The 24,269-nt window shown below is 45.0% G+C and overlaps 1 protein-coding gene across 1 annotated transcript in view; it reads right to left on the minus strand.

Annotated features, from left to right (window-relative positions):
- Positions 1-1,031: 1,031 nt before the first annotated feature.
- GALNT10 (polypeptide N-acetylgalactosaminyltransferase 10) overlaps positions 1,032-24,269 on the minus strand; it is a 91,654-nt gene continuing 68,416 nt past the window's right edge. The window contains exons 6-12 of the mRNA XM_087754085.1: positions 22,776-22,959; positions 21,764-21,881; positions 13,077-13,184; positions 11,021-11,242; positions 10,166-10,282; positions 7,873-8,022; positions 1,032-7,108 (exon numbers count right to left, since the gene is read on the minus strand). Of these exons, the coding sequence (XP_087610211.1) occupies positions 6,941-7,108; positions 7,873-8,022; positions 10,166-10,282; positions 11,021-11,242; positions 13,077-13,184; positions 21,764-21,881; positions 22,776-22,959 (1,067 nt within the window). The 3' untranslated portion in view covers positions 1,032-6,940. The remainder of the gene's footprint in view (positions 7,109-7,872; positions 8,023-10,165; positions 10,283-11,020; positions 11,243-13,076; positions 13,185-21,763; positions 21,882-22,775; positions 22,960-24,269) is intronic.

Below are 24,269 nucleotides of genomic sequence, written 5' to 3' on the forward strand. Positions count from 1 at the left end.
CTGCGCCCACGCCTCCCTGGGCAAAGCCGGCCGCAGCCTGACCAGGCGGCAGCCACTGCAGCAGGTGATGCGCCAACGCTGCCTCATCCGCAACAGTAGCAACCTGGGGAATTTTTACTTACTTAGTTGCCAATTAACACAAACTTCTAATCACTGCTTTGGGTACTGAGAAAAAAGAAAACACACACTGAAGTAAACACCTTTCCTTCTCCTTCCTTTGGCTAAGTTTCATCCCAAGGCCTGTCCGCCACCGTTCCTAGTTTCACCTCCCCTTTGCCACTGTTCATACGCAGTCTCTCCCAACGCGTTCCGCGAGGCGACGGGTGGTGCAGGTCAGGGTCGAGCCTGTAACTGTTTGTCTTTACTTCTCCGTCCCTCTGTGCTTCCCAGTGTGCCTTACCCACAAGGACTGTCCACGGCCACTATCCCTCGGGGCTGTCCTGCCTCGGCACAAGCCATCCCCACGGCCACGGGCCCGCCAGGATTGCACCCTTGGGCACGGACACGTCTCCCTCCACATCTCCTCCAGCTTTGTCCACCATCTCCTTACATTTCTCCTCACGTGTCTCCTCCCCTTGTGGCTGCCGCTCTTCATTTAACTCCTCTGAGGTGAAGTGCTGCAGGGTCCCCTGACGGGCTGGAATTTTGGGGCACGGCGGGTCGTTCCCATTGCTTTCAGAGCTGGCTGGGAGCAGCTGTGAGGGGCGGACGGGAGTGCGCAGCTCCTGCCCGCAGGCACCTCTGCAGCCCCCAGCGGCCTGAACCCACCACCGACGCCCAACACAGGCGTAAGCGTGTCGGCTGCTTGTGGATAAACACAGCAAACCCTGCAAGTTACACCCAACACCTCAAAGGGCAGCTGGGAAGGCCGTTTCCCGAAGGGGCCGGAGGAGAGCAGCGCGTGACACGGCAGGAAGCCTCCGCTGAGGAAAGGCCAGACCTGAGTAACGAAGCTCATTCTCGTAAGTAGAGAGAAGGGAAATCGATCACTGGAGCAAAACAGGCAGGGACAGTCATTTCTGCATACACAGTTTCAGAAAACACATTAAAAATTTATTTTAAATATATTATAAAAGGAAGTCCATTCAACTTTAAAAACACTAGGCATTCTATCAATGATTCCCAATTTATGAAAGCTACTACATTAAAGTGCTACAAGTCCTTTACCACCCCCAGATATTAGGCTGTTGGTCCTAATATGCACAGAAATAAATATACACTGATTCAAGAGGCACCATCCAGTTTTACAGACAAAATGCATGCAGTACAAGGAACAGACAAACTTAGACCTTATCACCGAGATCCTGGAGAATGCATTTTGAAACCAATTCCCTTCTTCACCCTAGAGGCTAAAGCTATTTGTTATTGTTATCATAAGGGCTAACGTTTTCGCCTATTAGCTTGATCAGTTCTTATCTTGTTTTGTGGTTGAAGTTCACATTTGCGTGCTCACTAATCGGGATTAGGACTTTTTTCCCTAGAGTTGAACTAGCAGATTTAAGACCACATAGATCCAGTGGCTTTATATAAAACTCCCAAATCCTTCACATCTGCTGGAATCACTGAAGCCTTTTGGGTCATACAGAAGCATCAAGAAAGCTCAAATGCAGTGACTGAAGGAGCACACCCAGCTAGCAGAGGCAGAGTCAAAAAACAGACATAGGGTTTTTATTAGGATTTCCATAACCTGTCGTTGCCTAGTTTCATACACAGATCCTCCAGTTAAAGCGTGACACTACAAAGGAGCAATCGGAGCAGGCGGTGAGTTTATTTCAGTTACACTTTAAATTTATATTGTGAATGTATCACTCTGGTTAATGAGGAATATGAAATGAATTGACAACTGTGTGTTGAATGCTGATGGAAATTTCAGAGCTCAGCTCTCCCATTCCCTACGCATTGCATCTCTCCCCTCCACTCGAACCAGGTGAGGACTTGCAGCTTGTTTTAAAATACGGACTCAGCTCTCATTAGGTCAGCAAATAAAGCACTTAAAGCTAAATCTTACACAGGCTGGGAAACGGCAGCACGCAGACTTTCCTTACTTAAGGTCAAGTACCAGGCCACTGGTAGTGGACCCAGTGCTCCTGACTCCCAGCCCAGCTCCCCTTTGGCTATGTATCCCGTGAAAGACCTTTTAATCCTACCCCCACAGCCTCTGACATTATTCTAAAGCTACTCACCGTTTTGGCACTGGTTTGCTGACTATTTAGGAAGCTTTCCGTGCTAAAGGATTGTTAAAATGGAAACTCAGATTGCCGCTTGTCAGATAAGGACCGACTTAGGCACCACCCGGCTCCTTTGTTGCAAGCGGTCACAAGAGCAGGTGAGTAGGAACAGGAACCACGGGAGCTGGGAGCAGATGTGGGATGCAAGGTACACTTGAATCCCTTGTGCTTGCAGAGCCAGACTGTTTCAGACACGACTTTACCAGGGCTCTTCCGATTGAAAGCGTGACAGGCTGACTGCTAGAGGCTGTCTGTTCTCTGCAGTCAAACCCATTCAAGTGTCTGCCCATATCTTGAAGGACAATTTAAAATCAAAGCTTCTCCCTTTTTACCCAGCAGTTACGCGATTGTTCAGCATGACTTTTCGGAGATCTCCCTCCTCTCCCCTCGGTGACGCAAGCCAGCACAGCTTCTCTAACGACCCTACAGTAGCTACGAGAGCACTGTGTTCTTGCAATGCTGGCGGTGCCCGTTTGACTTTCGGTACATTGATGTCTCAGGGCAGCAGGGAGGAGGAAAGTTTGCTGACTGGAACTCTCCAGTAAAGGAAAGCAAAGCCCTGTGCTCAGACTACTGTAAAACAAACCAGGAAGAAAGTTAATCTGAGAAATTGCTTTCTTGCTACTTCTGTATTAGGGATTTGAACGCATCCTTTAAAATCTTCCCAGTGATGGAAGGCATCGACCTTCTGAAAGACACCTCTGCTACAGGTTTTATATCCCTTGGGGACTATTTGTGATTTCTGATTTGGATACTTAGAAAATAAAATGCAGGATCTTGCATGCTGGTGAAATGCATGAGCCTTCACCATGAGGTGAAACATCCAACAGCTCACCAAGACATCCTCCGGTCAAGCTTTAGTCGCTACAGTGCGCCAAGAGGACGCTGCCGTCCTTTCCGAGTCTTCCTATTAGGAGTGACAAATCCCCCAGAGTCATTAATGGTATCGATTTAACAGAGGAAACCCAGGAGCTTCTGAATTAGTGTCGTTCACACAAATTTTGCACTTGAAGTCAGACATTTCAAAAAACACACACAAACACAAAATCTGCAGGCGTCAAGCTTTCTCTGACATCCTTATCTCCCAACCCCTTCCCCTCTTCTCTCTTGTCCAGCAAGGCACTAGGAAATGGTTCAAGTTTAAGCATTTGCTGTACATTTACATTTAAAAAGGCACATCTTTATTTTAATGACGCTGTATTCCCCTTTCAGTAAGGCCCACACATTCTTCTATTATGGTGTGGAAAAGAAAATTAATTTCCCAGGCATGAAAAAAGACATCTTGCAGACATAAGAGCCCCAAACCTATTACTCTGTTTGGAGGCCCTTAGAGATTAGCACCAGTATAAATCAACAAGAGATTCAAGAGCAAATCAAGGTATTATTACGCGACACAACACACATCCAGGGATCCCCCTGTTGTCTGGGATTCTGATACTTAAAAGCAGCAGAATTTATGCAGCCTTGGTGAGAAGGGTTGTTTGAATATTTTGGGGGAAAAAAATATGAAAACGTTTATTTTGCATTAGCTAATCACTGGTGTTTAATCTCCAGTCTTGACTTGCATGCAGATGTGAAGATTTGCTTATGTATTCATGCTTTAGCAATTTTGCTTACAAATAACCAAAAGTAATTGGAATAATTAACCAGATTGCCCAGCAAAGGCTCAATTAAAGATGTAGATGATGAAATACAGCTTCTAGTTCTCAATCAGTGGATGGTTGGCTATATTAAGTCTTCTCATTAGTCAGCAAAGCCTCTGGGGTATTGAAAAGTATAATTGATGTAAATAAATTAATAGCTCAAAGCCCAGTGAGCCAGTCAGAAGCGTACAGGATTTGTGGGGCACTTATCACACTCGGATCCCAAACTTCAGAAAACAGATCGGATCAGCCGTGCTGAGAAGGGCCCCGTAGGACCACTCACACTAAAGCTCCAGTTCCCATGTACTGGTGGTTGGTTGTCAAACAGGAATTGCCTCAACAATTACCTAATCTTTTGGTGCATACTACTAAGAGCTGTCCTTTCTCTCCAAATTAAGATCATTAAGTGGTAAAAGACCTGTTCGTTACTGCAGTTCTCTCTGAAGCAAGCGTCCAGCAAGCCAAGCAGCTAGGGCTCTCTTCACAAGGTGAGCCCAAGTACGAAGCAAGCCATGCATTTTAGAAACAGAAGCTAACCCTCTCATTAGAAAACTAAGACACACAAAGTTGCAAGCTGCAAGCGGAATGACCTACAGTCCGTTTATATCAGTTGCTGATTGTGTCCCAATTATAAAAATCTAGCACTGTTCATGGACAAGCAGCTTCTTGTTCCACAGGTATTAAAACATTCATAAAAACATCGAGGCAGGCCATCTAGCGATCCACAGTCAGCACTACGAGACTAATGAGAGCATTAATAACTTAAGGAAAGCAACAGTCAGACACAAAGCACTGGAAAGTGGCTCTGTCTCCCATAGACATGAAAAGGGATCCTAATGACGGACACATTGTAGTTACTGAGAACATAAGGCGTCAACTCTGTTTGACGCTGGTCTCGCTTCCATAGCAATACTGCTGCAAAACTGTCACCAGGAAAGCCTAGGGCTTTTTTTCTTTCTTCACTCCCAAAACGTTAGACACCAACACCTTTGGCAAGCCCGGTCCCAGCTGCAACGCAGCGCCCGCGTTTCTCTTGCTTTGTGACTGCACAGGTAAGTTGGCAGAACAGGTCAGACACGGCCTCAGCTGCGAGGATGAGAGGGGTGGAAATGATTTTTAGCTTCAGAGTCAATACATCAGACTTGAGAGCTTGAGAGGCAGCTAGTTGTGTCCTAGTCTGCTCCCAGCTGACGGACACAGCACTACACGGCCTCACAGACATCTGAAACATGGGCAGTGATCCTACAATTGGCAACATAAGAAAGGGCTTCTTCCTTCTGGAGCTCTGCAGAGGGAGCCAGCCTGCTTGTTTCTTGACACAAGGCAAAAATCTCCTTGCCTTCACAGGAGAGAAAATACCCCAGAGCAGAGCTTCCCTGCCCCTCCAAGGAGGAGCAGTCCACTAACTGTGCTTACCAAGAGTCCCGGAGGGGTGTCCCGCTCCTACCCTGAGCGTTCCAGCCTTTCAGAGCTGGCTGCACACTGCCTCCTCAGCTGGACAAACCGCGGAGCCGGGCGATTACTGGAAAAGGGCTAGTTTTATTGATTTACGCGGCATCTTTGCAAAAGGTTAACTGCACCGTCATTCACAGCTTTCACTAGAAAATGCCACTGCTGCCTTCGGTATAAGACTAAGTGGGCTGAACCATTAAATCTGTTTTTGCAACAACTTAATTTTAAACCAGCATGGGGGTTTTTTAAACACTTGCTTCAGGTAGACTTGAAACCTGTGGTCCTCCATTCATCCTTTAGCGTCAGTACTTTTTTCCAGCTCCTGGGATGAGACAATTCTGGTTCAGTGTCTGGCAGATCCTGCAGCCAAACCAGAAGGGCGATACCCTGCACTGCCAACTGACTACACAAGGGACAGGGTACGAGTGACATTGGCCCATCAATCCCACATCTCTGCTTAAGCAAACAGGTTTCCAGTCACAGCAAACTGTACAGTGCTGTGGATGTTGGGAAAGGAGGAGAGATTAATAGCACATTCCCACAAGGCTAGAACACTACTAAGCACAGAACTCATGACTGCAACAAACTACAGACTGAAGAACAAAGGAATAAAGACCAATGGCTAATCTCAGCCCTGACTTAATTATCCTGAATTAATCTGCTCACACCAACTGTAAATTAAGTTAGCCCTCAAACCTCTAAAGGAAAAATGGAAGTTGCCTTCTTGTAGTAGATTTAACTCTGAGAAACCCTAGACGTGTCCGTGCTAAAAAGATTCTGAATAAGAGGCAAATTTGGAACCTGATACCCAAAGGCTCTTAGCAAAAATCTTCACTTGTAAGAACTGTGCTTACTTACAAACCCTCTGCTAATCTTTCACCTTGAAGATTCAACAGTGAGTGACAAACTGACTGCAAAGTGAATGGACCAGAAACCCAGATTCCTCATTGCTAATAACTACAGCAATATTCCCAACACTTGGCTGCACTTCCACTAGAGCTCATTCCTTTATCAGAGCTATGATTTGGAAAGTAATAATACTCAACCTGTTTGAAATATATTTTGGTTTAGGGCAAAAAAAAAAAAAAATTCATTTCATTTTACATTTTGATGGCCTTTTTTTTTTTTTTGGATGTCTATGACGTTGGAGGATTAAATCTTGTGTTCAAGATTTTACTTAGATTGACTTTGGAAGATAAAGCACCTATGTGGGAACGCTTCAGCGGGTACTATAGCAGCTACAAAAAGTCCTGCAGGGTCCCAGATAACAAAATCATTTAACACCAGACCCAGGTGGGAAATAAAACAAAACAAAACAAAGCAAAAAAAAAAAAAAAAAAAGCCGTTTGAATCACATTCAGACTCCTCTAAAAACAGAGTTTCTGTTCAGTCTCAGCACAGAAGTGGCTCTGGCAAAGCCTTTAAAATTTCACCATCCCCAGAAGAGAAGGATGCAGCACCTTCACAATAAAGACTGGCCTGCTAGTTAACCTTCTCCTGAGATTCTCCCTTTTACCTTCATTAACTGTTTAAAAAAAAGTATTCTTAAAAAAATTTTTTTTAACCCTCCCCAGTAAAAACTATAATTGTAAAATATATATATATTTTCTCAGTCTTTTAAAGATCAAGATTTCTGTTAAATTTTTCCAAGACGGTTGAGTTTGTATGTTCAAATATCCACTGCTGTGTGGGAGATGAAGGATTGCAGCTATTCATAAAGATCTTTCGGTCACTCTCACTGCAGTCCATACAGCTGCTGCTTACTGGATGGTAGAGGGTCTTGTCCTGGAGAAGAGAAATTTGACGTGAGGTTGCTATGCAGAGACGCGAAGCTGTTTCAAAACCAGCAGAAAGAAGTCTTAAAAACCAAGGCAAGCTATTTTGTCACTCGGATGTATCTGAAGTTGTTCCACACTTAACTGGTTGGCAAGTGCCGGGGTCCATTCCCACCCCTTGCGAGAGTATCCAGCCCAGCCCTCCCGTCTGCGCTGGGAAGCTCTGAAGCTGTGCCTGAAGCCAGGCTCTCCAGCCCACAGGCTCACATCCTGCGGCAGGCACTGCACGCACGGCGCATGCAGATGGCGAGGACTAGGATAGGGCGCTCAGTCAAGAATTTACTTACCTGTTGGCCCCAAAAGCGTTGCTTAGTAGGAGGATGAATAAATCCTTATCTACTTTTGGCATGATCATCTACTCTTCAGAACAAACCACTAAACACAGCACACCTCTCTGCAAACAGGCTTTGCAAGGGTGTCGCATCATCTCGCTGCCAGCTGTGGACAGGACTGCAAGGAGAGCGTCCTTCTGCTTAGCAAGCCCTGGAGAAGCGGTCCTCACCGCTTCTAACCAGTGGAACAGGGGAGTCACCTCTTTCTAATCAAGGGCAATTAATGGCACAATGACAACAGACTGTCTGCAGATTCTCTTATCACAGCTACATGAAGAGAAGGAATAAAACACGAGTGGTCACATTTTAAGGAAACTTAAGAGCCTACAGGCAATTTGACACCTTAAATAATACGCATACCCGCGTACACACACACACTCACTTTCCGGTATCTCCAGAGCTGGTTCCCCTTCATTCCATGACAGTCATAGAGGGTCACAGGGCTGCTGTGGGAAATGGCATCAAAACAAAACTTCTTGGTATGCTGAGGATCCCCAGGACGGATGTCTTCTCTCCAGCTGAACGTGAACACCTGCCAGGACAAACAGGACCCTCAGGATGGCCGGGACTGGGCACGGTGCTTTCACCAGCAGAACCACATTCCCTTCTTTGCCCACCGGGTGGGGACGGCCTTGGGGAAAGAACGATATCTTCTAGAGGAAAACTGCTCCCACCTCTGGGGACAAGGACTGCTGACTAGAGGAGTCTGTAACAGCTACCCCGCGGACTGCCACACAGCATGCTAAATGAGACTGTGCTGCTGCAAACAGCCATGCTAGTTAGCTTGGGTACTAATAGCAGCCTTGAATGTCTCTGCAATGCAGACATACATCACGGATTAAGTGAGCAGCTGACCAATTACAGCACTTCACAGCTAGCAAAAAAGGCAGAGAGCTACGGGAGCTCCGAGTTAAAGCTGGCAGTAAATACCCGCATCTGCGCAGGCAGCCTGCAGTCACCTTGAGAAGAGTCTGTCCCCTTGTCCTGGGACAAGAGCCCCGGAGGCCCGCAGCCACCCACCCCACCCCACCGGAGGGGCAGAAGGGCGATCACTGGGGCAAGGCTTCCTGGTGCTCTCTTCTACTGACCCTGCAATGATCTCTCAGCACTTTCGGGTGAAATGAAAGGAGGGATACTACAGAAAAGAAGAGAAAGGGTTTTCACTCTAGTAACTAGGCACAACCTATCAACGCCTGGCAATGCTGTGGCCTCGATGAAAGTTGCTGGATGCCAGCACACGTGGCCTGGAAATCCCTGAGCCACAGGGACTGGGCCACAGGAGAACAGTCGGGGGAAGTGCCACCACATGCATGCTCTGTTCCTCGCACCGCCCCTGTGGCATTTGCTTTTGGCCAGGGCTTGAGACAGTGGCATGGTCAAGCTGCAGCTTCAGCCTGATGATCGTGGCTTGGCTTATGACATGTTTTAAGCATCGTAGGACTGAATCCCACAAAAGATAACCTTATTTAAAGACAGGCACTGCTGTTAAGCTTTTGCTTTCGGCTTTGACAAGGACAGCATCTCTGGCAAGGGTGCAAGTCTCCTCTGTGACCAGCACTAGCCAAGGTGGTTCCGCAGGGCTACTAGCCAGCACACACCTCTCTCAGTCCCCGAGTGGAAGGGCTGTTCTGGGGGCTCCTTTTGGAGACAGCTGGAGGAACGGTCTTCTCTTCAGAGCCATCTCATGGGGCAGTAAGAAAGACCAGCAGCGAGCAGGGTGCTACTATTTGAAGCAGCGTGGCCAAAAACTTTTGCACAAAGAAGCTACTTTCGTTTCTGTCTCTCTTTTAAACCTCTCTTGGGGGAGAAATTACCACAATCATTTAGGCTCAATGCTACACAGAAATTCAAAACACATTCTCCTCCTAAACATAAGCCAACACTAATTGTTCAAGATCCTCCTGACACAACAGAAGCTTAGTCTTGGACTGTGCCCGAGTAAATTGGTTTTGTTTCTAGTTTTCATGCATCAAAATTGATATGCAACAACCCTCTGTCTCCTACTACTGAAGCCATTCCCCTGAAGAGTTATGCATGGCTCTGTAATAGAGGCATTGTTTTCTTGATCTTTTCTCAGCTCAGCTGCTACAGTTTAGACAAACTAATATTTCCTTCCCTTCTGTTACAATAAAGCTGTCGTTTCTGGCACCTTATATGTTGAGAGGGTGAATCTATAGCCTGGCCGGTTTCATCTCTCTCCAGCAACGGTTGGGTGTTTATAATGCATTTGCCTCCTGTCAGAAGGATGATAGTAAGCAGTTATTGAATGCTCCTGCAGGTTCATTAATATGCATGATGCTCCTCTATCACTTCTTTCAGCACAACCGTTGAAGTTAATATTCGCTTTGTTACATATTACAGCTGCCTTGTTACTGGTTTCTTTTATTATTTTGGCATATTGTTTTCTTGTGCTTTCTTTTGTTCGCTCTGAGGACTTCAAAGCAGAGGTAAAAGCTCTGCACAAAGTCTGTCAGGCTCCAAACCTGCCACAAGCACAAGCCACATCCTGCTACAAGCCCGTCAAGTATAATGAGCACATGAGCCTTGGGGTGCGCAGCACCCTCTATTCACCTGACAGAGTTCTGCAATCGCCTTCCTTCTCAAACATTTGTTCTTATAACTTCTTCCTCCACAAATTTATTTAGAGGCTGATGATTTATCAGAGGGATTGTTACCTGCACGTTGTTCCATGCTGCCTCTCCTCTGTCCTTCACACAGTTTTCCAGCCTCAGTGGGGATCCCAGGGCTCCATGCTTAGTATCCACACACAGTCCAGTTCCTACATTACGTATCTGAAAGAGTAAATCAGTCACTGAATCTCCTACTCTTACCAAGTGATAGGAAAGAAGACTTAAATTGCCTCAAATAGCGGCAGTATTTGTGTGAAGACAGTTTTAAGATTCCTCACTTAACTACGTATCTGAGCTGGCAGATAACAGCTGGAAGAAAGCACAGGAACTCAAAACGGGACCCATCGCCAGCTGTACAATAACCCCAGGACACAGCAAACCCCATTAGCTGCAGGCCTGCAGAGCCCTATGCTGTTGTGTGTACCAACCCACGACTTCACTCCTGGGGTGACTCTTTTCCCAGAACACAGCAGACTTTCGAAAACAGAGATGGTTTTCCTGGCTTTCAGATGGGAAAGCTAAGGAGCAGAGTAGCTCAACACAGTTGTGTAGCCCTTTGGAAATACAAGATTCCTACTATTGCTCAGCTGCCGCCTCTCTCTCGTCCTCCCTGTTGGCATGTTCTGCCTTCTACTAAATACACAACAGGCAGAACAAGCCAAGCCTCTATTCTCTTTGTAGCTGAGCACTAATAGAAACAGCCACCTAACTGCCTTCTTCGATCAGGCCAATGTAATGGTAGAGGAGTTCTGGTCTTTGAAACATATCAAGCAGGACCTTTAAACACTCACTTGCCACCTTACTCACAGCAAACCGGTACTGGAGCACATGGGTAAGGCAACTTTAAAAAACCAAACCGCAGTCTGTTTGCCCGCTGCAGATTTCAGAGCACAAACTTGCCTCTCCCCAAGCAGCTGCTGGAGGCTCCACTGGTGGGTAAAACTTTGGCAAGTCCCACGCGACCTCGTTCATGAACCACTTGAAGCTTTTGCAGTTGAGGTTGTTGCGAAGTTCCTTCTGAGCTGCGACGTCCCCTGCAGAGAGATGCCGGTACTCTGGTCTACGCTGGTATATGTACTCTGCATATTCGTCCATCCATACCTCAGCCACCCGCTTCAAGTTCTGCGTGGGTAACAGCCGCGTGTGAAAATGAGAGGGAAACTGAGAACACTCTGAACAAGCTACCGACATTAGCATTCAGAACAGCTCTCCTGTTTTTGCTCAGAAAGGATTTTCATTCACATCCACTCTTTCTCTCCAGCTTCAGGACGAAGATTATTTTTATTATTCTCTCGTTCCAAGGGACTTTTAGAAAGATATTTTCAGCTGAGGTCAAAACAGAATCCTGGCACTTGGCCATTATATCTAGTTCCTTGTGGCTAAGAAAAACAACATTAATCAAAAATCGGGTTTTTTTTCCTTTTTTTCTGTAAAGAAGCTAGTCAGAAAATGATGCTGGTAAATACCACTGGACATTCAAAGGTCCCTGACAAAAAGCTGCTTTCTGAAATCCTTCTTACTGCATCTTTTATATCCACCTAGGAATGGGATTTGCAGTACTCCCTTCTGGAAAGCTTCAGTTCACAATATTCTTTCTTACCACTATTTTCCCATTTTCTTGGGTAAAAAGCTGTTTAAGAGAAACTGAGATACCGCAGGAATATGGAACTTTCAGGTGATGATGCTTCAGAATAGAAGCAAAGGGTTTACTTCCTGGCAGCAGTGTATTTCACGTATCGCTGTAAAGCTTAATGCACTGTGTAATTCCAAGACAGTAACGAACACCACCCTCTCAAGATACCGACCCTGCTGCTTGCCACAACACACTCAAGAGGCTGTTGGACCTTGGACTGTTCTCTGGCAACGTCAGGTACGTTCTTGGTGCCACACAGTGACGCGCCACGCGCAGTCATGACTTCAGTGACCCGGCAGCACTGCCCATCTTGCCATTTATTACCAAAAACACTAGGACGTTAAGAAGGAGCAGCGTGCTGACCCTGCCCCAAATGCAGCCTATCCACAACAAGAGCAGGTGTTCATCTCAAGGTGACTGTACGACCTTAGATGCTAAGAAACAGCCTTTCCTACACCTGTCCGCCATCTCCTTCCAGCACTGCGGGAGTATGCAAGAGCCAAATACTGAATCAAAAGAAATATAGCTCCTTCCTGAAGAGATGGCACAGACAGGAGAGCACTCTATCGCTCTGACAGGTCATTGCTGGGCTGAGTAATAAATCCAAATCTATAACTAGGGCGATGCTATTAAACTGGGAAACATTTTAACACTGTGCAAGCCATAAGACTACAGAACAGCAGGATACTTTTTTGTGGTTTTTAGTTTTGCAGCCTTCCTGCTCCTATGATTTTTTTTCCCCCACCAGAGGGCAATACAATCCCTTCTCAATTTGGAAATTAACTGGAGAAAGCTAGTGCATGATAGGCAACAGCTCTTTCCTCTTTGGGCCACACTAGATTAAGAAATAAGATGGCACAGAACGTTCCATCGTGGAAAATTACAGCTTGCCCATTCAGCGGTCTGTGATGCTTGAAGTTGAGAGGTCTTTCAATCACCAAAACACAATCACCACGTTGAAGCCTGCCGCTCTTGGAGAGCACAGCTATAAAACGACTGAAGGATTATACAAATAAAGCCATATCTTGTTTTTATTGGCGATTCCATAGCCAGCGCCTGATCGCAAAGTCCCTTCCCAACACCTCGCAATGGCTGACGTCTGGAGCACGGCAGCTGTCCGCACACGAGTCTGCAGCTCCCCTAGGCTCTCTTCCCTTTGTGCTACACATCCACCGCTGCAAAACTGCCCCATTTGACGACTGTACAAGTACAATTTCTGGACTACAAAGCCTACATTTGCCTCCCATTGTGGGGTGAGAGGAGACAACAGCACGGTCACATTTCAGTCAGACATCTGTCATGGGGAATGCCATTGCCACTTACTCTCGCCAGGCTGACTCCTGTTGGAACCTTGTATGGAACATATTTTCTGTAGATATGACCAACTCTAGAGCAAGGGATGTCCTCCATGCGACCCCCACACATCCACACCTGTGGAACAGCAGAGATACAGATTCACTCTTGGTTATATGGAAAAAAATGAAGAAGAAAGAAAAGAAAGACTTTCAAGTCATGAAAAAGCTTAACCCAGACTTTTTACTTTAAAGTACACTCTCTCCGAAATACCCTCCCCTCCTTGACTTAGTCTCAAATCCTATAACTACCCGCATAGAGCCATGCGGCAAGCCTTGATTTAGCACAAGTGCTACCAAGCCCAATGGCTAAACAGTTCAATTTTGCATTCTTGCAGAAAAAAAAAATCCAAGCACCCAGAGAGCAGCACACAGCACACTTTACATTGCTATAGGTTATTACAGCAATAGTAAGCACAGTAGCTAAACTGGACTGCCGTGTAAGACCTGGGTGCAGGTTGTGTAATGTTGCTGTAAAAGGGAGGGCATCTCTGCAGTACAGGTCATGGGTTATGCAAAACACTCCAGGGAATCCACGAGCCCGTTCAAGTGCCAGAAACCAGACAAAACTGCTACTTTTCCCCGTGGTTATCACTGCTCTCACATGGTTTCATTGCTGACATGCACTCATTGCTTTTGCAGCCTTACAATTAAGTAGAAATCCCTGCCTGCTGAAAACATAATTAGCTTTAAAAAAGCCCTCGGAAAGTCACTGGAACACACTGCTAGTTGAAGACAACTACCTTGATGCTGGGTTAATGCCTAGATTAGGCCCAGAAGTTTCTTTCCCCATCTGGGGAAAGAAAGAAGACAAAAGATTTCACTCTGTGCCAATACTCTGCAACAACTTTCTTCTATTCCTTATTTATAGCATGGATGTAATCACTTTGTCCACGTGAAACCAAAGGAGATTTTTTTCTGAACCAGCCAATCTACTTTATTAGGTTTAAGAAATATATTCATATGTGCTTCCCAGAGATATCTAATCGATACTTAAAGAAGAAGTATCCTTCAGTATGCAAAACAAATGACTTTCTGAATTCTTGAAGCACGATACTGTCTTGCCCTTCATTTTGTCCCCAGATCTTACGTTAATGCCCCGAAGGCAGCAGTATTTAAGAAGGTCAGCTGGTGCTGCAGGCTGGTGCAGTGTTCTTGATCTCTCCATTCACTGTGGCTAATTTGAGCCACCGCAGTTCACTCTACAATGAGCTTAGTCAACAGCTTCACACATAGCAGGCAATTCCATTAATATTCTACAGTGACAATATTAAATACTTAGCTTGGAAGAGAAATATTTGGCCAAGGCTGCTGCATAATTATTAGCTCTGACACTAAAGTCCTCTGGAGTTTCAGCTCTGTCTGCTGGCCCTAATAATTACAGTCATTTGCTGACTGCGTATAACTTAATGGAGGTTGGTTGCTCTCAGTTAGAGGAATATTTTTCACAGGCAACTTTTAAAGTTCAAGGTACTTAATTACACGTCGTTATGGTGAGAGAGACGAGAAGAAAGTTGACAAACACTCCTTCTACAGAATTTCATTCCTTTTGTCCCTGCTGTGTCTTGAGAGGCTGCTACAGAAGAGATGAAGATGAAAAAAAGAAACTAGCACTCAGCTTCTGTGAAGTTTCTAGTGGAATTAGAAATGCTTTTTATTCTGTAGCTGCTGTGCTTTTTGCTGCAGAGGGCCACAGTGTGATTTCTCTGCTAGGAAATTAACAGGTAGACTGAGAAAACAAGAATTTGAGGATGTTTTGTGTTTCTATGACAGAAACGGTTTGTGCAGGGCTGTAAGAGCTGCGACAGATCTGGGAGCTATGAAAAACGGCAGGAACAGCTGAGGAAGCCTAGAGCCCGGTTGCACAGACACACACACACCTCAACAACCCGCACTCTTGCCCTGCGCACTGCCCGCTGCACCATGAAAGCCCTGTCGGTTCGCAAGCAGCTGCATGAAAACAGCAGCTTGTTATCCTTGCTGCCTGCCCACAGGAGGCCTTACCTGCCCTTGATCTCTAAGGAAAGGCTTTCGGTCAGGCCACCGTGAATACACATCAACACGACTTCCCTACCTAACGTGAGAAACGGACCCCTGCAGTCAGTATGCAGCTAGAGAGCAGAGCGCTGTCCTTGCACTGCAGATCTTGGGAAGCCATCGTACAGACAGCACTTATCTACTGAACGGTACGTTGGAGAGGCGGGGGGTATGGGAAGCTAGACAGAACCGGTGATACGCTGGGCCGAGAGCTCCAAGCTAGTACAAGACTGCAGGCACAGAAGACAACACTGCATAAACACATGGAACGATAAGAAAAGCTACTTAACTGAGTTACTGAACGAGTAACAACTACTGATCAGTTTTACGTGCTCTTTTCCTAATCATGCTTTAAAATATTTACTCCCAAATGATGCTGCAATTACCAGTGCTGCATGGAGGCAACGGAAAGCTTCCTAATTCTGCTAGCAGAGCTCAGTGACCCTTTCAAAGTACTTTGCCAACTCAGTGCCTTTTTAACATTGTCTCATGCTGCAAGTGACAGTGTGGCACTTGCAGTACAAATCTAATTTTAAAAGCATGCTTTCCATTCATTCATTGCTGCTTTGATTTATTTTATTAGTGAGCTGCTTTGTGTGGTGACAGAACTCATTACAACCTCCATAAAGACAATTACCAGTCCTTATCTATAAAACTGGAAGAAGGGGGAGAGGGAAAGAGCGTGACACGCATTGGTAAAACACAGCTCACAAAAGCATCAGAAAGCTAGAGTTAAAGGTCAGGGGAATCACATCCAAGGGTCTGTCAAAGAATAACTGCAAGTGAAGCAAACCCAAAATAGCTGCGTGCTAGCTGAGAGAACGCTTCCAGTCAGTTAGCGGTATTTGGTTGTTTTTAAACTAGGGTACAGTTCACAGGCATGACACGCCAGAACCTCCACTGCTAAAAACACAGCGCTGTCAAACAGCTGAAACAGCGCTGTTCTGTGGGGCAGCACCTTGTGCCTTCACGGAGACACCGACTGCCCCTTACTGTGCTCTCCTGCGGCCGGGGAGCCAGCTCCTTCACGTTGTTTTACAGAAGGGTGAGGTGGTGCCTCATCTCCCTGGCTGACACGACAGTCAACGTCAGAGCCTGAACTCGACGCGCTTAATTTCAATCAGCTATTTACTAGAATGCCGTAAGAACAAGAATTAAAGATGGTCAGGCAGGCAGCGCTTTATGCAATGATCTAATCAGATCTCATTACGAGAGAAGAAGAGATTTCTCCTCCTCCTCAGGCAGAATTTTACCAATCTCCATTTTGAGCTAGGAATCTAGCAGCTGACAGATCTGCTGGAATTAAGAGAAAACCTGGGTATGCTAAGGTCAGCGAGCACACTGCAACAGATTTTTCTAAGGCCACAATCTCACCCTAATAATAAAACCATATACAAGAGAAGTAAAATAACACCACTGGTGATATTACTTCCATCTTCTCAGTGGCCTGGAAAGCTGTAACTCCATATTCATAAACTGACTTGAGAGCCTTTGACTCTAGTGTGCTCTGAAAGCACAAGGTAATATGCCACCTATTCTCTACATGGGAATGTTATGCTGATCCAATTCCCTTTCTGCTATTTCAGAAAACAATGTCACGTAAGACAGCTGAACCTCTCCTCTCAAACACACAATACAATACTCCAGTTGGTGTGCAAACACAAATTATCTGGGTATACAAGGTTTACGGTTTCCAAAGACTGTACCACGATGAGCCAATGCTTCCCAAGAGAGGAAAAAGCCACAAAGGAAAGAGTCAAGCCTTGAAGAGAGAGCTGCTTCTGCAAGCCACAGCAGAGCTAAAGACCATGGGATGGACCAGTGGAGAGAAGCCGGCTGGTTGTCAGAGCACACACTGAAAGGTGGGAAGAAAAGGACACAGTGGATAAGTCAAGGGGGATCTCTGCGTAACAAGGTAGGTGAGAGGCTGAAAGCAAGGGCAACCAGTAATTCAGAAGAATCATAATCCTCTGCATTGTAAGCATCAGCCGCTGTTGCAGCTGGGACTTACTGCTCTACAGAAGATTAAGGTAGCTCAAAAGGCGCTGGGATCTATGTGTTTGCACAATGCCTTCTCTCACACAACGTACCCCAGCATGGCCCCTCCCCACCATCTGCAGCATTTTAGAGTAATGATAGCATTTCCCAATAATCACGTTTCAGAGTGGGGGGAGGGTTTCCATTTTCCTACTGCTGCTTGGTAGGACGCCGTTCTGGAACCTGAACCAAGCGCATAGGGTGAACGGAGGCCAAAAATTCAATTCAATGGTCTGAAACTGATCTCTGCATCACCAGCTAGGAAGGGAGAAAGAAGCCACCCTGTACTGCAGCTGAGAGCATTAGAATTAAGCAGCATGTGCTGGCTTAAAAAAAAACTACACAAAAAAAAGCAGCAGAATGCCCAGCCTGTTTCAGTGTGGGCAAACGTGAGCTGCTGGAAAGTGGTGTGAGTATGTGCCTGGAATAAGCAGCGGAGGCTCACAGTCAGCACTAACTTCAGCGATACAACTAGAAATGCTGTCAGTAGGGACCCCTTGGCAGCTGCACCCTAACTACGCACCTGCCAGGAGGCCAGTGGCAAAGCGTGAATCAGAAATGTGCTGCTGACATGGGGCAAAGGAGATGCATGCATTCGATTTGCGAACAGAAGCTATGGAGCACTCGGATTTGCCAGAAAACATGCAGCATGTTTTATGCTATGGAAATCAGGAGAAGCAATCCCTGTTGATGCTTTGGGAAAAGGATCTACGATCTCCAGAATAAGTGCAGTGGATGTTCCCTATTGCTGAAGCAAGGAGAGAAGACCATGAGTACTGCCCATCTCTTTTGTCTCCCCTTCATTGTTCTTTTCAGGGCAACTGTCCATATGGCTTGTTTGCACCAAGCCCTTTGAATTTTATGAAGGCTTTAAAAATCTCTAAATTACAAGACAAATATTTCTAAAACTTACACGATCTAGCACCTAGTGAGGGACATTCCAGATTCTCCTTCTTTGCTCTTGGAGTACAATGTGCAATTAAAGGACTGAGAACCACCTCACTCAGGGTGCGAGGTACAAAGTGTATTTAGGCCTATACAAGTCAGAGACATCACTTTTTCCTCTTCTGTTTCCCCATACCCAAAAAATCAGAGACTATGTATTTATGGAAGAGAGGCGTGAAGCAGTTTACTGAAGATTACATAAGCCAAATAGAAGAGAAAAAAAATACTGGAAAAAGAGGCAACATGAAATAAAAATAAAACTGAGTGTAGATAAGTGCTGTACAAAGTAGCATTTGCAGAAAGGAACAGTTTAAATGCTTCATATATACCACTCCGAACGAAACACATCAATCTCAAAGAAAATGAAGTGGTTATGTAGGCAGCAGAACGTAGGTATTTGTTGAGAATGCAGGAGCATTCAGAAAATCAGAGCTATTAAGTTGTGTTCAGAAGAGGAAAGACACATTGTCACTTTGGGTGAAGTATTCAATTTCAAATACTTGAATTGAACTTTCAAGCGTTGCAGAAAGATACAAAGGACTAGGAAAAACTATAAAGGAGAGAGGTACAGAAGTGACTCCCAAAAAGCAAAAAAAAGCCCTCGAGAAAGTCCACTGAACAGAGAAACTAGGGCTGTAGAGTCAGGGCAGCAGAAAGGAAAGGTAACAAGTGCTGCACAGAAACAGCTGAGCGTGCTTGTTTCCCTTTCTCCAAAACACAAGAACGTACTCAAAGGTCAGCATCTGGTAATCCACTGAGACGGAGGAGAACAGCTCTCGCACCACGCAGACCCGCAGAGCAGTTTGCCTGGAGCATTCTGCAAACCAGGTTCATGAGAAAGTGAGGCTTATTTGAGCAGGTGTAATGCCAGCAACTAAATTTCAAGACTGCAATCTTCCTGTTGCGTCTGATGGTGACCTGAAATAGGAAGATCCCTGACCTGTAGAAGTACCGGGTTATAGGCACTGAGCTATTCTGGATATACACAGGTCAAGAGAAGGAAGAGGTGCGTGTTTTCTGCTTGAATATGGAATGGATTGATCGACTCCTTCATTTCTAATCTAGAAATTTCTGTTTTAAGGGATTGAGAAGACCCAGAAAACTGCAAACCAGCAGTTAGGGTTAGAAAGTTTGTTTCTAATTTAAAGTTCCTAAATTTTTTTGTTCCCCCACCATGCTATGTTTTCTAGTGATGTTTGGTATACACATTTCATCCAAGGAGCAAGGCTTCTATTAACAGAGTTTGATCCATCCTCCGGCTAAATATTTTCTAAGGTCTGAGGTGCTAAACACTGGTGGTTTCTCTGTTGGCTTGCCTTCAGCCTGAAAGTTTCTTCTCAGAAGGAAGCAGAGCCAGCTGATGACAGAAACACATATGATCTCAAAACAGAAAGGCAAGAGGCTCCTAAATAAACTTGTTTATTTCCAGTCTCTCAGCAACAGAGCCCTGGATTTTAATGTAAAGGCAAAAAACTGTAAAGCACAGTCTATCCATGGCCAAAAAAGAATATGCTGAAGTGGGGGTGGGGTGGGGTGGGGGGAAATCTGCTCCTGGTGAGGCTCGAGAAGGCCAGATCTGCTGCGATGGATCAAAGACCAGCAGTACAAAAGAGTACCTGCAACCACAACTCCCAGGCACAGGAACGCATACTTCGTTAAAGCCGAGCTGTAAATTTGGCACATGTAGAATCTGAATTCCCATCAGGCAATAAATAATGTGAAAGCAGGTACCCCACATTTAAACCCAGAGCTTTAAATTATTTGACAGTGCTCCTTTAACTACAAAATCTCAGTCTGCTTCTAAAGGTAAAAACTTAGCTCTAAGCTCACCAGGAAATGTCATAGCTTCATAAATTCTATGAACAAGCCTTCTATTCTTGCAATTCCAGCAGAATTATTAAATCTATCAGCCACAGATGAATGTATCAATTTATCTTAATTTCTGAAAATACACTGAGCCTCTTTCAGTTAAAACTTCATTTTTCTGTTGCACAATGAAAGAAAAAGGGGGTCTTTGCAGAGATTAATTAAAGCAAATTTATCCCTCCATAAATTACCATCTCTGGACTGAAATAAAACACAGTGTGTTTCAGAGAGGATAAGCAAACAGATGAATGAAGTAGTCTTATTTCCTGCAGATCAAGCGGTGTGACTGTCTGCTGTGGCATTCGAGACAAAGGCCTTGCCCAGCCACTGTCATCACTCGTGGAAACCAGCATTTTCAAAAAGGGCCAAGGAACAGAGGCTGAATACTGCCACTGCCCCTCCTGCAGAGAATGACATTGTTACACAACTTCATTACATGCAACACAAAGAAGAAATGGCTCTCACCGTAATGGCATCTCCAAAGCGGCTGCCCCCCCGCCCTTCCTGCTGCCATAACGGAGGACAAGGGACTCCGATGTGACTTTATTACTTAGGGGTTTTTGTGAGCAAACAATGGAAGAAAAGACATTGTCTTGAAAACAATGTCTTTCCTTGCACTGTTTGCTGTACAGTAGTAGACGGTATGTATGTATGGTAATAGGCTCGCTGAATATAGGTTGATATGCCCTTGAATTGCATAGTGGCATCAAGAATTAGAAATCTGTTTTGTGAGAGAACAGCCACGACTTGTTTGTCGGGGACACAGATGAGGAATTTTAACCGCCAAAGCTAAATTGCGCACTATGTTAGCATCACTACCATCTTCTAGCCTCGTGCTGAGGCCAACTAGCTTAGCCCAGTGGCATTCAGACACCTATAAGATTAGATATTCGACCTCTGAAAGAGAAACCACACGGTGGCCCAAACAGAGTTTAACGTAGAAATCTTCACTCGATTCGCTCCAGGCTGTGGAAAAGATTCCCACCACTGAAGAGAAGAATAGCCACCTGCCTTTGGAGGTCTGGGACATTCCAGAGGGTTTCCTAGAATGGATTTCAGAGTGCCATGTTCCAAGATAACACAGGTACCAGCAGTCTTCCTGGGTCACAGTGACTCGTTACTATTAGTATGCATTTCTGGTCAGCTGGCTAACTCTTATTTTAAAGCCCTCGACTGAACAGCTTGGTCAATCAGTAAGTAACAGAATTGTCCCCAAGCCAGGCAGATAATGACCTGAAGTCATTGCCAGCAACAGCGTTATTATTCCAATTGTCAAGGATTTCTTACAGGGTAATTAATAGTCTCGGTTCTTTGCAGCCAGGAGTCAGATGGATTGACTATAGACAGTAAGTTACTCTCATCTCTGGGAACTCAGACTCAGGACTGAGGTACTTAACTGGGCAAACACTGAGCTGCCTGAATCCTCTTCTCTCAAGAAGGAGAGTATTTCATCTTCTTGCCAGGGTGAGTACTAAGAAGCCTAACAGTCAGAGCGAGCTCCAGGCAAGCTGACTCACCCTTGCTGGGAAGAGCACATGCGTCTGAAGCTGCGACCACAGAACGGGGGACACCCCAGTAATCATGCTCCAAAACTGGCCCTCACAAATGACTGGTCACATCATCGCTGTTTCTTTGTCTACTATCTTACTACTCCCAGCTCTTTCACCTTTAGTCACACGCAAAAGCAAGGACAAGATAGATCATTCACATTCTGCGCCTCAGAACAATTCTTACTTTTCAAAACAAAAGTAATTTCCAGAGAACATAGCTCACCTTAAAGGATATTTCATACTGCTCTCCTCCCCATATCTCCAGACCTGCATCATACCCTCCCAGCTCCCAGAACCACTTTCTATCGACTGCAAACAGTCCTCCAGCCATTACAGGAGACCTTAAGGAAAAACCAGACTCCATATTACAAACACATTCAAAGATACAGATCTCTAGCTAAACATTTAAAAAACAAAGCAAGAGTTGACAAATATTGTTTTCACCAGCTGGTGTTCCAGGTGCCTTTGTAGCCCTGTCAGAGCATCAAACAGTTGTTTTTGCATTATCTACTAATTTCCCACTTGCAAATGAGGAGGACCAGACTAGGCTCCCTTCAGAACCAGTCAATGCCGCTCCTCCAAACAGGCAGAAGAGTTCACCGTTATGTGACGGGACACAACCTCTCCCAGAGGGACCCATATGTTGCACACCTGGTGCTCTCTCAGTGGTACGATCAAGTCATTGAGCTTGACCTCAAAAAGGGTTTTGTTGGGGTTTTTTTTGGAACACTGCAGAAGTATCAAGGACAGCAGAACTGTCTCAATGTTGGCAAGCACAGCAACAGCAGAACGTAACTTGATCACAGATTTACTTCTGCAATGCATTGCAATCATCAAAATTGCTGTAATTATTCTGCTAGGTTTTCTTCTTCCCCCACCTGGGAATGACATATAAGCCGCCATTGGTTTGTTGTTTTTGGCAGAGCATTAGGGATACTAAGTTATGTTTGAAAGACCTCAGTAATAAATGACCACATTAAATGTTACACATTACAGTTTTAAATGAAACGTTAACTTCTGTGGGAATTAAGGTGGCAAAAAATAGCAATGAAAAGGAGAGTGTTCACAGCTACTACACAATGCATTTCTTTTAAACCAACAAAGCAAACAGCTGCCAAAAAGCAAGTAGCTTAACGCCAGCTTCTGACTTTTACTACACGGAGGTGTAAACCAACCCTGTAACAGGGCGTTACTTTGTTAGCCAGCTCTTAGCACACTGCATTTCAGAAACTTACTCAAAGGGATCACTGGGATCAGGTTTCTGTAACTCAGGAGGAATAGGGATCCTCTTGTAATACATCTCCCAGTCAAATGCACCTCGCATTGCGTCTCCAGCCTGAGTCTCATATCCAAAGTGGTCATGATCAATAACATCAATCATAGGGCAAACGATAGTCTTGCGGTTTCGGGCAATGCGATCTGAAGATTGGAGAAACGTGTTAGAAAACCTGCACCGGTTGGTTCCTTTGACCACGAAATTACAGAAAAGAGCATCAAAATATGAAGTTGTCCAAGAACGACACAGCTTTCTTCCTGTTCATTCTCTTTTGGGCAGATGCTCCCATTTATATCAATTTATCTGGTATTTCTGCAATAATCGAGACATTCAAGCTAGAACTATTGAGGTAAAAGCACCAGGCACTCATGCTACGGCGACCGTCACCCAGAAGCAGAATAGAAAGACACAGCCACACAGCTATAGATACATAAACCGCCAGGCTAAAAACAGACAATCTTGCACGTAGTGAGCAGTCCTCATTTTACCAAGCGACTGGGATGTGAACTGTTTCTGCACTGATTCAAAGCCAGGGCAGTAACCCATTGTACCAGCAGCTTTAATTGCTACGCCAGAATCTGGCAGGAAGCGATTCAGACTAATGGCATAACTATTCTCAGCAGGCTCAAGAAATGCAAGTGTACCTCCTCCCTCAACCTTTTCTTCCAACCAAACAATACAAGACAGGATTAATTCCTGCATAAACATCTGGAACTTCTTAAATACTTTATTACTGAGACGGTCTCTTGTTGGAAGTTAACTTTCAGAGCAGAGGCGACAAATGATGTTTGAGCTTCCAATGCACGTCTAACAGAAATCCTTTCTATGCTTTAAAATTAAAGCATACTCTAAAATTAAAGCATACTCTACGTGTTCTCATTTAAATGGCATTTGAGCTAATTCTGTCCTCCCTCCCCGGGACTCATGAAGCTGCAAATGTTTTACACCGTCGCCAGACACAAACTGCAGTGAAAGCAACAGTATTATCATCCAACAATCCTGCCGACAAATCTGACTAGTTTTTCCTAAACCTCCACTTGACTATTGTTGCCACAGTTTATTTGACAAAGTCACACCTCAGAGCTCTGACAGGCCACTTGCAATAGGGTTGTAAAGGAGTTTGGTACTGGCCAGAGGCACACAGGTACCAGAAACAGAAGGTACTGTCCTTTCAATTAGTTATCCTTGAAAAGAACTGACATCGTAAAACTGATGCCTCCTTAAAGATGAAGCAGTGCCTTGGAAAGGACCGCACATGTTCTTCTACAAATACATACCAGCAGCTGTCATTCACAAGAAGTACTTTCCACAGGCTTGCAGACTATGAAGTTAAATATAGTTATATAGCAGAAAAAAAAAAACCTAAAAGCTACTTAAAAACTGTATATAAAGATCTTTTCTGTATCATAAAGCCATTCCTCTCTGCAAGCTGCTGAATGGCCATGTGATAGTT

Source organism: Nipponia nippon, unplaced genomic scaffold, assembly GCF_047370975.1.
Source record: "Nipponia nippon isolate SJK-2023a ecotype South Korea unplaced genomic scaffold, ASM4737097v1 scaffold_17, whole genome shotgun sequence".
In the NCBI taxonomy this organism is placed as follows: domain Eukaryota; kingdom Metazoa; phylum Chordata; class Aves; order Pelecaniformes; family Threskiornithidae; genus Nipponia; species Nipponia nippon.